This window comes from Lampetra fluviatilis, chromosome 31, assembly GCF_964198595.1.
Source record: "Lampetra fluviatilis chromosome 31, kcLamFluv1.1, whole genome shotgun sequence".
Lineage (NCBI taxonomy): Eukaryota > Metazoa > Chordata > Hyperoartia > Petromyzontiformes > Petromyzontidae > Lampetra > Lampetra fluviatilis.
Genome location: NC_136305.1, coordinates 3,802,944 through 3,820,280, shown reverse-complemented (window position 1 = coordinate 3,820,280; position 17,337 = coordinate 3,802,944). Strand labels below are relative to the sequence as shown.

Below are 17,337 nucleotides of genomic sequence, written 5' to 3'. Positions count from 1 at the left end.
ATCCCCCGTGTAGCCTCTAACGGACTGTTGGGGCAAGTGCTGTTAGTGGAGACCTATGATGGCCGGCACGGGCACAAGAGGGGGTGGGTGGCCGGTACCACGCGCGGCCGCCTTCGTCTCCCCAGTGACGATGTTTACACATTGCACCAGGTACTCGTTTGAGGCCGAGTCTACCTAGGGGAGGCCCAGGACCGGTTCAGATAATCGTCACTAGTGTTGGTCGTGAGCGGGAATTGAACTCGGTTCACCGGGTTCATAGCGCAGCACGCTAACCGCTACACCACCGCTCACCACTGGCTGGAGCTTCGCACGCCAGTGTGGTGTCGCCACCACTACCATCACCACACCCGGCCGCTGCTGTCTCCCCAGTGTAGACATTTACACAGCGCGTCAGGTTCACACTTTAAGACCGAATCAACCGAGCAATGACCAAGATTGGTTCACATATCGCTCTGCACCGAGGTTAGCCTTGGCCAGGAATCAAACTGGTTGTTACGTTCGCAGCGCAGTGCTCAAAGCACTCCGCCGCCTCTCCGCTTAGGCACGCGTGCGTACGTACACATGGACGCACGTGCACACAACCACACATACGCAGGAGAACACATGGTGGGCAAGTGGATCACACTCGGTCGCCTGTGCACGGTAGAAAAGTTTGACAAAGTGGGGCTCAATATTTATCCCATTTCTTAGCAGACCCGAGGCAGCTTATTTACTAAACACACGTACTGAATATGTTACGGAAATTTTAACACAGACCCCCTTCTAGATGTTGTGCCAAACTCAAGGAAGAAAGGCGAGATACTGCCCATTATAGCATTAGCAGTGCCATGTCAGGTTGGCGAATAACCCAGCAAAAATTACCATGAACGTTGCTTTTGCTGCCTTTTACACTGGCCCATTTTGCAACAAGATTGGGTGCTAGCTTACGCTGCATGAAGAGCATTTTGCAATGTGTCCATCTCCTATAACAGGGCCACTCAATTATATTTCTGGTGGGCCACGTGATGTCAAGCGGTGTCACGTGCACAAGCGCTCTGATGTCGCGTCATAACGTCTGTACATGTGACCGCTTATCTGTACCTCTCGTCTCCAGGGCTCTCATCTCGAGCTCTTGTAGATCTCAATTTCATCCCACTCATCTTCATCACGCGTCTAAAGCGCTCTCATTTCCACCCATGGTTTATCTCACTTTAATCTCGCAAATATTAATCTTTTGCCTCCGGGTCTCTCATCTCTCTTTTTTTTTTCATCTCGCTTTCAAATCATTAATCTGTATTTCTCTCCGTCCGGGTGAGCCGCAATTCCGCGGGCCGCTCCAAAGAGCATAAGTGGGGCCGGATGTGACCAGCGGGTCGGCAGTTGAAGACCCTGAAGTTTCGCATACAAACGATGACCCACAGAGCTCCACTGAAGCTGGTTGTTGTAATCACCAGCGAAACGTCGTACTCGAATTGTAAATGTTGTGGGTTTACTCTCCAATACACCGGTGTGCTGCAGTAGTAACCAATTGGCATGTTTTGTTTACGTGGTAAACCTCACTAGGTGGCAGGTTTAATGACATTCATATTAACGCGATCTAACCCCAAAAAACCCACTTTATTATGCAAAATTTAATTAAAATTCCATTTAAAAATCATTTAGCGATCATTAAACTAATTTCACAAGAGGACCTGCGTTTAATCTCAGGCGGAAGTGTGGGATTTGTATCGAGCATCTCAGCGGTGCTGCGTCGATGCTGACGCAGGCAAAGGGACCGGGGTCCTCGGAGCCGCCGCTGCCGGCTAAGCGGTTTTTAAAGGCATTCTCGAGGCAATGAGAACTGCTATTGTGTCAAGCAATTGACCTTCCACCACAGTCAGAAAGAAATTTTCTTTCGAGCACAATCCACAGAATTATTGAGTGTTTTTTTTTTAGTTTGTCAGACGTCACCCACGCCAATTTAATTTCATTGATCAATCGGAAATGATTTAGTGTAATGTTTGAAAAAAAAACTCCAAACAAATCAAAGGTTGCATTAAACGGCTTCCAAAAAAATGGTCTAAGCGACCTCCCTAACGCACTCACAATAAAATGGTCTTGAGTTCTCATTTTGCGTTTTCACTGAGCTAAATCAATTCAATTTCTATTGTACTTTTCGAAAGGCACAGGCCATCCAGCACCCATGAGGTTGACAGGGCGAGGAGGTCAAACGCTTCTAAATTACGGGACTTGAGTGTGCACATGTACGCGCATTGTGTGAATGCAAGGGTAACCCTGGGCCTCATGAAACAAGAGCCCATTCTTTTTGCAGGGAGAGGGAGGAAGTCATGGCTTATCTCCCATGTTTCCTGTGTCACTAATCCCCATCTGTGTCTACTTACCCCATGTCTACTTGGTCTCCCCAGCCTCTGCGTATCACCCCTCCACCCCACGACCTCTGTCTCCTTACCTTCCATGTCATTTGTGGCGAGATGTTAACTTCCTCGTCTGGTATGAAGGAGGTTGTCGGTTTGATCCCGACCCTGCCGCCTGAAAATTTGGAGTTTGCGTGCTGTCCCTGTGGTCGCGTGGATTTTTTTTCCATATCCTCCATATTTAGAAACACGCGTCTAAGAGTATATTTGGCTGCTACAAATTTCCACGTGATAAGCCACTTCGTTGAGCTATCATTTGTGGCCAGGTCGCTTGTGAAAAAGAGCTACGTAGCTCAGCGGACATTATCTGGTAAAATTAAAAGTTTATTTTAATTTAGTATTCTACGCTCAATGTCTCCACACCCTTTGTGGCTTCTCCACCACCAACTGTTTCCTTTGCTAGCGTCCTCTCATTACAATCCCCGGTGCCCAATTACCCCCTGTACCCCCTCTCAACTTTGTTGCTCACACCGTCGTCGTCTCCTTGACCCCCTGCGCTTCCGCTTACCCTCCATGCTGGCCTCGTGCGGAGAGAAGATGCGCGCGTCCCCGCACGGCGACGTGCTGATGTACAAGTGAAACTGGATGTGCGGCTTCAGCTGGTATCCGCCGCCTCCCTCCCGCTCGCAGAAAATGCAGCCGTCCTCGGCGTCGCCTTCGCTGCAAGTGACACGGGCAGCCGCGGGGCACAAAGCGCGCGCGCCGACGATGATCATCGACGAACCTACTCCTCTGCCTCCACCGCCCCCCTCCTCTTGGCTTGCGTCCCCAAGGACACTCGGCTGACCGAGAACAGGACACGACAAGTGCCGCGTTTCCACGCTGACCATTTGGAAAACGCAGACGCAAGCCGTGCTGGGACATTCCAGGAGCGGCCCAGCAAGGCCCCATTGTTTAAAGAGTCACCGATAGTTCTGTAGCCTCTGTGCCTGAAGGTAAGCGATTTCATTATTAGTTAATTTAATTTCGAGAGGCGTAGCGCCGCTGTTTTTAAAGACATTGTACTCACCGCAGAGAACTGCAGCGACACGACCACACTCGATGATAGCTAGCGGCAAACTGTCCCACACGCCCTCCCCGCACTGTCTTTTACTTCCGATTCCACTCCGATGACGTACGCGAAGTTAAACTGACGACGTACACGTACGTCATCGGAATGGGAAAGGGTTAACATCTCATTACATGAAGGGATCAAGCCATTTTTTGTGAGTAAAAGCAAATCATTGTTTGCACGGGTCTACCTGACCTGCCCACTGAACAATGTAGAGTGCGACAGGGCTGCATCTTCAGATTCAGAAACGCAACACAATATCCTGCATACAAATTTCGATTTAAAGCTTTCGTGACTGCAGGGATTCATATTCTTGGTTCTTTCGGTAAAGTCACGTAGAAGGGAAATAATAAAAATAAAATAATACAATTCTCACGACGCTTTTTTCTAAATTTCTTGCTGTTGTTTTCACACCTGATGATGATTTCTTGTGTTGCAATCAAAACGTCGTGAGAATTTTATTGTTTAATATTTGTATTATTTGATTATTTCCCTTCTACGTGACTTTACCGACAGAACCAAGAATATGAATCCTGCATACACTTCACGCAATTGTTCTTCAAATGTGTGTCCTGGTAACTACAAATTTCACAACACGACCTGCCTATACTGTACAGCATTACTTTGAAGCCAGTATTTGGGCCTCTGGTGTGTAATTAATATTGTATTGTGAGGAACAATGTTGGAAAATATTGCAAATTTGAAGTAGAAAGATAACTGTGATGTAAAGATGCATTATCATCTAAAGGTAAGTACACACACATTATGTTCCCTTTCAAAATATGTATTGCAGATATTAATTTAAATTCAAACTTGAATTAAGTCACGCAAATACAATTCTGCAACTGCACATAAATCAGGATACAACATCAAAATATTAAATACTTGGCAGGAGTTAAAGATGGACTCTTCCATCTGACCAACTGCCAAATCGCTGTCCGTGGTGTCGACGTTAAGAAAAAAACGCCACTTTTTTCAAATTTTCTTGCTGTGGATTTCACACCTGATGATGATTGCTTGTGTTGCAGTCGAAACGTCGTGAGAATGTTATTGTTTTATATTTGCATTATTTTATTATTTCCCTTCTACGTGACTTTACCAAAAGAACCAAGAATATGAATCCCTGCAGTCACGAAAGCTTTAAATACAAGATTCTTGTACCGTTTTGACCTGTCCCTTCTGGAGTATTACTCCACCGTCTGCCCGTGTCACCCCACACATGCTGAACGCCGCGTGTGCTGCGTTTCCTTGCCGACCCTGGTGCATGCCAAGCGTCAAGCGCCTCCTATCTCACATCTTAACTCTGGACCTCATTACCCACCCACGTCTTTCCACCAGATTACAATTTGGCTTTTTATTTTTTTAAAGTATAATTTCAAAAACACCTAACGCACTGATGTCTACCGATGCTGGCGGTGACCTTTCGTCGTAACTTTTTTAAAAATAAAAAGTGAAGTATTTTTGTTTGCCTGAAGGTCATTTAGCACAATAAATGTATTTTAAGTATCTCAAAAAGCAAAGACCCAACCACCAGATTGCAGAGTACAGATTGCAGTTATAGTTGTTTTGAAGTATTTACTTTTCAGCCTAGACATGCGCAATAGTTTCTGTGGGATTAATTTCGATGCTGAACTTTGAGGGCATGAGGATCACTTAGACAGGCTTAAGCAACGCGAGTCATCAAATTAATACGATCACAGAGTTTGGCAGTCGTGATATTTGGAATGGGGTATTCGCCAAGACCCAGAGGTTGAGAAGCAGCACTAATTCTTCATTAACATAAATATTAAAATCGCTACGAAGACGTGGACTGAGGACTGGCTTTCAAGCTGTACGACCATTTGGGGAAAGATGTGTGATATTATCAGAATCTTTATAACTGAAGGAATCCGATGAGCTATGAAGCTCTTTTTAGTAGATGTCCAGTAGGGGCAGGTCAGAACATTACAACAACCGATAAAAAACACGATAGGTGTGCATAGCATAGGAAATGTAAATAAATCACTTAAAAATATACAAATAATACTCGACAATTTTTTTCATACATGGGAACACGGGCAGGTTCAAGCTATATCATTGTGACTGTTAAGAAAGGTAAGCGGACTTGGACAGGACACTTCTAGAAGGCATAATGGCCGGTGATGCAAGAACGATGAAGGGGTGACGGTCACGGGAGGGAACGTGCACCGAGAGGCAGTCGAACAACGCAGATGGAGCGCTGAAATTCGCTCGTGTGCAGAAGGTGAGGGGGGGGTACTTCGATGGATTAATACTCTGCAGGACGGTGAGAGATGGCGATGGCTTGGGGAGGGTCATTATCCAGCTGTGGATTGATTACGGTCGATAGCGATGATGACTTAGACACAGACTTAGATTCGTAGATTAAAAGAAACATAATTGAGCGCGTTCAACTGTCAACCTCCCTCCTGCAACAAACAGGGACACAACATAAACGCTCGCTGCTGTTCCATTCGGCTTTGCGGTGACATCGCAATTAAAGATATGAACCTCACTTGACGGGCAGACGTGCCAGCTTGTTGCGACGCGCAGTCCGTGCGAGTCTGGGCTCTTTGCAGAAACAGTGAAAACGCCGACTCTTTTGGCAGATGTTCTATACCCGTCGCCTAATTTCCCAAACACGCGCCTTGTTGAAAACTGCTGCGCTACATTCTTAATTTTTGCTGCAGGCTCAGGCACCGCAGATTAAAATAACGACACTCCCGCGTTGGGGGTCAGCATGCACACTCGGGGATTAAAACACAGTTGCCAAGGGGCCAATTTAATGGTCGAAATCCCCACAGCGAATACGAGAAACCATTTGGCTCAGGCACCCGGTGTCGATTAGCGCACAGCGTGAGTTCACACCTAAATGATTGTAATTTTAAACAAGCTACTGCACGATTAATTGTTGGAGGGTTTTTGTTCTTTTGCACGAAATTACATTTCACGTGAACTGTGTATACATATACGCAGAGCCCTTTTATGAATCCACTGCTATGAGGGCCTCCAGTTATCTGACCATACTTCGCCTGGCTGGTGTTGAAGATGAATGACATGCAGACAAATGGTTTGTTATGTACATTTCTCCAACCCCCCCCTACGACCGGGTTGTAATTATGCTATTTAGTAGGCTTGTAATGGTTTATCAATTCGTAAATTCAATCGATTATTATGTTTACAATACACACATTGATCTGCCATCAGAAGAATTCATTATTCACAATTTGTGCCAATTAACGTCAAACATATACGCTCATAGAGTGCTTAAGAAAGCACACATTAGAAATAACAAAACAATACAAATGAGACAGAACAAGTCATCGACTCAACTGAATGGCGAACACACGCGTCAGGAGCGACTCATCGCATGCATCCCGATTACGAGTCAGCAATACTTTGAAAGCTAGTGCTGTTGTACGACTTCACGATTTAAACCAATATTTATATTCTTGGTTCTTTCGGTAAAGTCACGTAGAAGGGAAATAATAAAATAATAAAAATAAAACAATAAAATTCTCACGACGTTTCGATTGCAACACGAGCAATCATCATCAGGTGTGAAAACCACAATAAATATTTGTTAGACTGTAGCCTGGTGTTTAAGATGGTGATCGTATTGGCAGTCTGTAATGTAAACTGTAGCATGGTTCTAACCTGAATAAAATAAAAATAAAAACAAAAACCTTGACGTTTCGATCGCAACACAAGCGGTCATCATCAGGAAAAAGGGGGGGTTAGCCTCTAAAGGCAAACTGTTTTACAACCGTACTGGCCTACTGGCTATCAACAAAGATTCGTTCATGAAGCCATCCATATCTACAGACACAGACACAATTTCAACCGACAAGATGGTTATAAACTCAGCAATCATTGGAAAGATGTCAACCACTTTGGGTCATGACTTGATTTGTGTTTTCTTGTCAACCTCCACCGTCAGCAGTGTGGGTGTGTGGAGCGAGGTGCAATGATTGCATGGAGGCCCTTTTAGTGGAAACCCACTAACTGCTGAGTTGTTTCCTACATTAACATCAGCTGCCCCGCCCATGCTGCTGACACACTTGGGCTACGCCCATCTCTAAACCTTTATAAACAGTTTGCCTTTAGAGGCTAACCCCCCTTCTTCCTGATGATGACCGCTTGTGTTGCGATCGAAACGTCGTGGTTTTTGTTTGTATTTGATATTCATTTTATTCAGGTTAGAACCAGGCTACAGTCTACATTATAGACTGCCAGTACACTCACTACGACTTAGAACCAGGCTACAGTCTACATTAGTGTTTTTTTATTATTTTATTTTGTATTGACTTTCTTTTTTTTTCTATCTATGTGACTTTACCAAAAGAACCAAATAATATTAATTCCTGCAGTCACGGAAGTTTTAAGTCAAAATTTGTGTGATTTGTTTACCTTTCTTGTACTATCATGTTTTTGTACTGTTTGTTGTTGTAATGTTCTAACCCGCCCCAACTGGGCATGTGTGAAAAATAACTTTATAGCTCATTGGATCCCTGCAGTATAAATACACATTCTGATTCAGATTTTGCATCCACATTTATAAACACGCTTTTAGAATATTTGCCTGTTATACATTTTAACCTTATGGGGGTACCCCAGGATACCATAATACCTCGGCTCTCGCTTAATGTCCGTGATGCAGTCTGTCGATGGTCGGCGATGCGGTAATCGACTCATCTAGACGAGCTGTACACTATTGTAATAAAAGACTTGACCACGTTCTCTGGCTCAGTGTCCTTTATTCGGTCCGTACTGCGTTCCCACACGGCTGTCTCTCTTATTCTCTCTGTGCTGGTTCCGGTGTCACTCCAGTCCACATCAGCAGCCCCGCTGCTGTTCTTGTCGCTCTTGCAGCCCCACAGCAGCTCCGCTGCTGTGCTCTCACACAGCTCCCTTGGCTGTTCCTGCTGCAGCTCTCACGGCCTCGTGCTGTCTCGCCTTCTCGTCGCTCCTGCGACTCCTGGCAGCCACCCCGCTGCTCCTCACACACAGCCTCACTGCCTATCTCTATCTGCAGCTTTACACCTCCCAGTAGCTCCCTACTGTTCCCAGGGTTGGCTCCCGCTTCTGACGGTGCCCCCTCGGCTCGTACGCCCGCGTGGCCCCACACCTTTCCATTCACACCCCGACTGACTTCCCCTTCCGGTTTACGCGCTTAAGGACCCCCTACCTTTCACCCACGTCACCTGGCTCCGCCTCCTCGTGACGTCACATCCGGGAGGTCGCTTTCGCCCGCATTACACCACCCTCCCCCATAGAAAAAACCCAGCCGACCTCGGCTGAACAACACCAAAGCATAATGCGGTGAACCGACCTTCCCCCTTAAAGGACACTAAGCATGCAATATAACAACAAGAACAACACACAAGTAACATCGACGAACGTACGAAAGCATGCGATAAATACGACGGCAAGAACAAGAACAATAACAACATACAATCAACGAAACGTAAGCGATTTGGAACGAGTGCGGGTCGCCGGCCCGTCCCGGACGGTCGGCGGCCCACTTGTAGAACGGGGACGCGATGGAACACGAGAAATGACAGGGGGTAATTCCCCTGCTGCGATTGGAAGTCCACCGACATCTCGTGTCCCTGACGAATCAGTTTTGGTCATATTCGGCGAATGCGCCTGCAGCGGGGTCGGAAGGGTCGCCGGGCTTGAAGATCCCGCAGCCTTGGCAGGCGCCCTCCGAGCAGGCCCACTCCTCCCCCGCGGTGTCACGGTCGGCCTGTCTGGAACAGGTACGACAGGCGCTCTAGCAAGATCAATGGACGCAGGCGGGGAAGAGTCAGAGTCAGCAGCAACAGACCCCGGCAAGGCAACATTGGGAGATGACGCATCACGTAGGGGAGCAACATATGGTTTCAACCGCGACGTATGAACAAACCAACGGCGAGAACCAAACTGAACGCGCGCCGACTGTGGATTAGGAACCTCAATGAGGCGCACAGGACCATGCCAAGGTTTGTGCAATTTAGGAGAGGTCCCCGGCCGCACCTGCGGGCAATGGAGCCAGGCCAGGTCTCCCACCTTCCAGGGGCACTCCCCCTCAGACCGCCGAGCATACCGCTCGTTCCGGGCCTGGGCTTTGGCCGTAGCCACGCGGGCGTTTTCCCGCGCCTCCGTAACCCGGCGAACCGTGTCCTGAATGTATTCAGGGAGTGGTTTACGAGGTCCCTTCACTCCAGTACCCAATTGCACATCCACCGGAGGCACGTTTTCCCGACCATACATAAGGTAAAACGGCGAATACCCTGTAGCCGCATGGGGCGTCATCCTGTACGCCGAAAGCACTCCGGGGATGTGCAGATCCCAATCCGATTGCTGTTCACTCACAGTATGGCAAAGCATGGCAGACAATGTCCTGTTCAGCCGCTCAACCATACCATCCGTCTGCGGATGGTATGGAGATGTCCGTATCTTCTTAGTCCCAAGGCCTGCGCACACTTCAGCCAATAATTTAGAAGAGAAATTTCGGCCCTGGTCCGTGAGGAGTCTCTCCGGCGCCCCCTTGTCCATAATGTACCCAAACAAAAAGGCGTCGGTGATGGCCGCGGCCGACTGATCGGGCAACGGCCAGGCCATCGGCCAACGGGAGAGATACTCGACCCCTACTAGCAAATATTTATTTCCCCTCGCCGATGGTGGGAAGGGTCCCAATATGTCCAGTGCCACCAATTCATTGACTCGAGACACCTGAATCGACTGGAGAGGCGGCACGTAAGGATGTTTAGGCGGCTTACGCCGGGCGCATTCAGGGCACGCGCGCACGTGCCCTACGACATCTGTCGCCATGCCGTGCCAAAAATAATGACGTTGTAACGTCAACAAGGTCTTCTGCACCCCTAAATGCAATAGTGTGTCACAATGGAGAGTTCTAATCAACTCAAATCGCAAGGACGTTGGTACCACCACACGCCAGCTTTCCTGGAACCTTTCTTGCCACATAAGCAGACCATCTCGGAGAGCGGTTCGCGGTCCCACAGCCGAACTCGGACTCCCCTTGTCCCTCATAGACCGCTTCCGCATGGACAACAACGACTCGTCCATCATCTGTTCCCGAATCCAGACAGACCGCGGCAGATTCAAAACCCCATCAGTCGGTCCCGGTTCCATCGGAGTATCCGACTTCCCGACGGCCAACGTGAGCGGCTGAGGGGGGTTGAGAATCGGCGAACACCTATGCGTCCCCGACGCACATTTACAAGGGGCGCGCCCTGGTAATCTGGAAAGTGCGTCAGCGTTCGCATGGCGCACTCCCTTCCGATGTTGAATTTGGAAGGAAAACTCCTGCAGCGTGTCCAACCAACGTGCCCACTGTCCCGATGGCTGGTCCATTTTAAGTGCATATTGCAAGGCCGCATGATCCGTACGCACAATAAAAGAACGACCGTAAAGGTACGGTCGAAATTGCCGTAGGAAAAAAACAACCGCCAAAAGTTCTCTACGAGTGACACAGTAGCGTGTTTCCGCAGGCGACAAGACTCGGCTACCATACGCCACGACGCGCTCTACGCCCCCTTTAGACTGTGATAATACCGCCCCAATACCTGTGTCACTCGCGTCCGTATCGAGAATGAAAGGGCGATCAAAATCGGGATAATCCAATGTCGGGGCCGTAGCCAATAGATCGCGCAGACTCCGAAAGGCCGCCTCTTCTGGCTCTCCCCAAACAAATTTCCGTCCTTTACCCGTAAGGAGATGCAAGGGCCTCGCAATCGTCGCAAACCCCGGCACAAATCTTCGGTAATACGAGGCAAATCCCAAAAACCGTCGAACATCCCCCACAGAGGCCGGAGTCGGCCAATCCCGGACACACGCCGTCTTTTCCGGATCTGTGGACACCCCCTCGGCACTCACAATGTGCCCCAAATAACGGACGGACCGTTGCAGTAGGTGGCATTTCTTTGGTTTGAATTTCAAATTGGCAGAGCGCATCCTCGTGAACACTGTCTCCAGCCGCGTTAAATGTTCCTCAAATGTGCGGCTGAACACAATAATATCGTCCAAATATATAAGACACGTCTCCCACTGCAACCCCGTCAAAACGAGCTCCATCAATCTTTGAAACGTAGCAGGGGCCGCATTCAATCCCATCGGGAGGCAGTTGAATTGAAATAACCCCTGCGGCGTACGGAATGCGGTTTTCTCCCGTGAGGACTCGTCAAGGGGAAGCTGCCAAAATCCCGAAGAGAGGTCCAGTGTGGAAAAGAACTTAGCCCCCGACAATGCGTCAAGGGAGTCGTCCATACGCGGCAGGGGGTACGCATCTGCCACTGATATCTTATTCAATTTCCGGAAATCGACACAAAATCTCAAGTTGCCATCCTTTTTCTTAACCAAGACCACAGGAGCGCCCCATGGGCTGTTAGATGGCGATATAATGTCCGCAGCCAACATGTCTTCCACCGCCCCCCGAACGTGTTCTCGCTCCGCTGGACTCATCCGATGCGAATTTAACCGAATAGGGGCAGCGTCGCCCGTCTCAATGTGATGGGAAAGCAACGATGTGCGTCCCAAATCCAAATCGTCGGAGCTGAATACATCCGAATACGTCAGCAACAATTTACGCAGCGCATCACGTTGCCCCACGGACAGGGAAGAATTTTCGTCACATAAGGTAGCGATCCAACGATTATCCGAACCCCTTGGCTCGGAAACACCAGCGACCACTCCTCGGCGATGCGGACAATCGTGCGTCGCAAACGCCGTAGTGGCATGTGCCACAACCGTACCGGCCGGAACACGGATGTTTTCCACCCCCGCATTAAGCACCTGTAAAACCGGTAATTGATCCGGCCGGACGATGGTCTGTGCCCCAACTAACGCCAATCCCGTTGTTATCGTGGCGGATGGTGACAACAAGACCCCTAATGCTCCTAGCCGATCGGGCAGGGGCTTCCGATACCGCAAGGGTATAAGCATCTGTGAACCAGGTGGGATGTCCACAGATGCGACGGACAGCGCCTGCACCTGTACGGCTGAAGCAGGTCGCCCCCAGGGCGACGGCAGAAACGAGATTCGACGGCCCCCCGGTAATTCAATACAATTCTCATTGATTTTAATCAAAATGGGCATCTTAGCCAAAAAATCCGTGCCTAGTAAGCAAGGAACCGCCAAAGATCTCGATATTAACACAACGCCCGAAGCCGACACATCCCCTATAGATATCTTAGCATCCACCTGGCCCACAATCCCCATACTACCCCCGTTTGCAGCGACGCAAGACCCATAAACCGGACGCACAGCCCCCGGCGGAATGCCCAACAGATGGAAAATGACATCCGATATAATAGTCGCAGACGCTCCCGAGTCGACCAAAATGCGCACGTCCACACCTTGTATGGACCCCGGTACAGTGGACGAACCCGTAGCGGCCGCGACAACTCTCCGTGCCAATTTGCGCCACTGCGTAACTGAATGACAAGGCCCCGTCGATGGCCGTTCTTTAACAACAATAGGATCGCGCAACACAGGTGGTGGGTGAGGTGTAAAGCCTTGCCGAGTGTCTGGTGCGTGCCGACATGCCTGTTTCGGAGGTTCCTTGGTCGGCTTGTCCGGTGTTGTGGGCTCCTGCTGCGGCGGACCCGGGAAGCGGGCCCAGCAATCTTTGGCGTAATGGCCCCTACGACCGCAGCGGAAGCAATCGGCCTCGTTGCGCCGAAGCGCAGGTCCTGCGTCCCGGCGGCCCCGTCCCGATGGCGTAGCGCGCGGCCCCGGCCTTCCGCGTCCCGGCCATGGAGAGGAGGCAGCCGTCAGCTCCTGTGGACCCCGCTCATCCGGCACATAGATCGCCCTTGTGGGGTCCCACCCCATCGCGCCTCCTTCCTTGACGGGCCCACCCGTCCATGCCGCCACTTGCTTCCAGCGACGGAGATTAAACTGCGCGTCCAGACACTTTGCTGCCGCCCGGGACGTGAGCTTCTCATGCCCACACACAGGCATGGGGATCCCCAGATCCCGAGACAGCTCCAGCATTTTTCCCAATATGAGGGGCTCGAGCAGATCCTGTGGCGTGTCAGGATATGCTGCCATGGCCAGCTCCAACACCGCACCCCTGAACGCCACGGGCGATTCTTCGGGTGCTCGTTGTCGTTGAGCGAATCGCCGATGCGCGTCGTCAGGTGGCTCATAGGCGTCGGCCATTTCCTCAAAAACTCCACATAACGTCTTCTTCTTATCGGCCGTTATGGAACGGAAAAATCGCACAGATTCGTCGTCCAGTAGAGTCGGCAACACTTCCAAGGCCTCTGCATCGGTCCATCTTGCTGAACGAACCGCCGCCAAAAATCGGCAGGCGAAAGCGCTCCAATCGCCCCCGATAGAGAATTCCTTAACTGTAGTAAGGTGGCGACTCCGACTCCTCTTCACGCCGTCTTCCAATGATGGTTGTTGTGGAGGTAAATTCAAAATGGCGTCGGCCCGCGGCGTGGCCAAGATGGCGGTTTGGCGCCGCGGAGCGCGCAAGATGGCGTCTTCTTGCCGCGTGGCCAATGGCGGCGGCAGGGCAGGCAACGTGGCGGCCCGTGGAGCACCTTCTCGTTCCATCGTCGTCCTTGGCGTAACGAGGTGACACAGATGCGCCAGGACGTCCTTGAGTGTCTCCAGTTGTTCTGCCACCTGTTGCCATCTTTGCTCAGCGTCCGATGTTGTTGACGGACCCGCCATCGCGCCGACATCTTCCACGCCCGTCCCCGTGCTCGCCTCAGCAGGGCTCTCCTCCACCACCCCAGCAAAATCCGTGGTCGGAGGGAATTCGTCGTCGTCGGACGAAGAAGCCGATGCTGGCGCCGGGGGAATTTTCTTCCTTACTTGCTTAGACATGCCGTTTCACTTCTGACCCCAGTGTAATAAAAGACTTGACCACGTTCTCTGGCTCAGTGTCCTTTATTCGGTCCGTACTGCGTTCCCACACGGCTGTCTCTCTTATTCTCTCTGTGCTGGTTCCGGTGTCACTCCAGTCCACATCAGCAGCCCCGCTGCTGTTCTTGTCGCTCTTGCAGCCCCACAGCAGCTCCGCTGCTGTGCTCTCACACAGCTCCCTTGGCTGTTCCTGCTGCAGCTCTCACGGCCTCGTGCTGTCTCGCCTTCTCGTCGCTCCTGCGACTCCTGGCAGCCACCCCGCTGCTCCTCACACACAGCCTCACTGCCTATCTCTATCTGCAGCTTTACACCTCCCAGTAGCTCCCTACTGTTCCCAGGGTTGGCTCCCGCTTCTGACGGTGCCCCCTCGGCTCGTACGCCCGCGTGGCCCCACACCTTTCCATTCACACCCCGACTGACTTCCCCTTCCGGTTTACGCGCTTAAGGACCCCCTACCTTTCACCCACGTCACCTGGCTCCGCCTCCTCGTGACGTCACATCCGGGAGGTCGCTTTCGCCCGCATTACACTATGATGCACCACTATGGTGCGTACGAGCGTTCAGGGTTTCAGCGCAATCGTCCTCGCTGCGAGTAGCGCCGATTTCGGATTGATTGGTTCTCCAGTCGCGGAGTGAAGTACACCCCTGGAAAAAATAGTGTCCCAGAAATAAAATATTTAATTACCTCGGCTATTTTGTATTATTTGGTACCCCGGGGTACTGCCCTAAGGACAATTTCTACATAAGCCACTTCGTTGAGCAATCATTTGTGAGAGCCAGGTTGTTTCTGAGAAAGAGCTATATTGCTCAGTGGGCCTTAACTGGTAAAAACAATATATAGTTTAATTTTATAGTTTAGTTTAGCTGCCACTTGAACGAAAGGACCCAGCATCCCTGAAACCAAGTTTCCCCTACAAACTGCCACCCATTATGATCAAATGACATTGAATAACACCAAGATACCGTCGAACGCTGGGAGCTCACAAATAGAACTGAAATAAAATGTACACACAACGGCTTTGGCAATTCCGCGAAAATCTAAAACACAAAGTATTGTCATGAAATTTTTACCGGCAACTGTGCTTCGGGGAAGAGGAGTTGGGAGTGTTATTACATTGCATGAATAATACTCCTGCTGTTATCTTAGCTCATCAGTTTGTTGACATGGTTAATCCTTCGCTGTTCAAACTCATCCCTCTCCAGCTCGGAGGAAGGAGCTGGCATCATCTCACATTCTGCGTTTGTAGGCGGCTGCTCATGCTGGCATGCAGTTAAAATATCACCGGTGCGGCACAAGGTAGGGAGATAAGGCCTTTTCTTTCCATACACGAAAAAAATTTATTTAGTGAAGAGCCTGGGAGTTAAATGTCAAACTAAGGCGCCATAATGAGACAAAAAAAAGCATAGGGGCTGTGCAACTCGCAATGCCGGGTTGATATTTACGACATTTCATGCCTGCGAGGGGGGCACAGAGCGGCATTATGTTTTCGTCTTCACGCACGCATAACGATCCTTTTGTTGTCCACTTGCTGGGGTAATAAACCCCCACGCTAAACTACACAAAGTTCACCTTCACCGAGCAATCACGCACACAGAAACATTTTTTTTCTCCGACGGTGTGCACCGGGGGGGGGGGGGGGGCCCTCCTGGACACTGAAAATTTTCGGAGACAATTTTTTTTCCCCCTTTAGATGTTGCGTTACGTTGCTATTCTTATTATGCTGGTTTAGCCGCAAAAGCCTCGCCGTGTCTCCAGGCTCGTTTTCAGGAGGGTCCTGCCAAGTTTTCGCAGCACGGGGCGACGTAGCTGCTGCTTGCTGCAGTGCGTAATCCCAACTGAATAATTTGCAGGTAATTTTTCATCATTGGGATGTCTGGCCAATACAAGTAACACTGTGTGTGTGTGTGTTTAGCTACGAGAGGAGAACGTGGAGGAAACCCATGCAAGCAGAAGGGGAGAATATACAAATGAATAATGAAATGGTTTATTTACAGTCAAGCATTGCAGGAATTTAAATTCTTGGCAAGAGGTAAGCTGCTCGGAGAGCTAATGAGCATGTTGAAGCGCGTGAGTTATCGCCGTTGAGATGCTGGACATCCACCAGAGATACAATTTGGTTCTCCTGTGCAATGAGTTTATGGTCCCAGTCTGATTACTAATTACTGTAGATAAAATATGCAAATTTCTCCTAATTCTCACATCAACTATTCACAAATTCAGCCCATTCACAATCTGTTTCACCATGCACGTTATTGATTTAATAAAATATAAAACGTTCATTGTTCAAAGATTAGTATTTTGCTGCCTTGTATTTTACAATTGCATGTTATATTTGGTAATAAATATTAAATACACCGTAAGCGGGTTGAGAGTTTATCAATTTCTCCCTCTGCTTGCATACGTGCTTATGCGTTTTCCACACAAGACAATTTTTTTGATTACTATGCCTGTTTTACATAGGAAAACTTCACTCATTGAGTCTCATGATTCTCTTTCAAGAGGGTCCTGACAGGCTTTTTGCACGAGGGGACAACGATCGCTATGCACGTTTCAACTGAGCAATTTTCGGGCGTCATTTTACAAACTTGGCAAATCAGAACCTTGGGCGTTGGCACACAATGGCCTACTCTTGCGAATGACGTCAGGGGATGTGTAATGTCTGCTGCAGAGCAGACGGCGAAGAGTATTTGTTTGGTTAATAATACACCCAAAGTAATAACCAGGGTGGCCACTAGATTCAAACTGTGAACCTCTGCAACAAGCATGAATGCGCTACCGGCCGAGCCATAATTCAACAATCATCCTGTTCTTCCTCCGTGTCAATTTTGTAAAACATGAGTACACTACCGATCCCGTACCTCTGAACCCCCACACCTCCGATGAGCAGTTGGCTACGTATGGTGCGAAATAAGTTTAGCATAAGTACGTACAAAGACGATAGGTTTTCTTACAAATCTATTTTCAATTTAATTCAGCTTTGCTCTTCTCCAGATTCTCATTTAGAGGAATAA

General features: G+C 49.4%; 1 protein-coding gene across 1 annotated transcript in view; it reads right to left on the bottom strand.

Moving 5' to 3' along the window:
- The window catches only part of LOC144943458 (double-stranded RNA-specific editase 1-like), a 109,436-nt gene that overhangs the window by 15,296 nt on the left and 76,803 nt on the right, over nt 1–17,337 (bottom strand). The window contains exon 6 of the mRNA XM_078870894.1: nt 2,902–3,053. Coding sequence (XP_078727020.1) covers nt 2,902–3,053 — 152 coding nt within the window. The remainder of the gene's footprint in view (nt 1–2,901; nt 3,054–17,337) is intronic.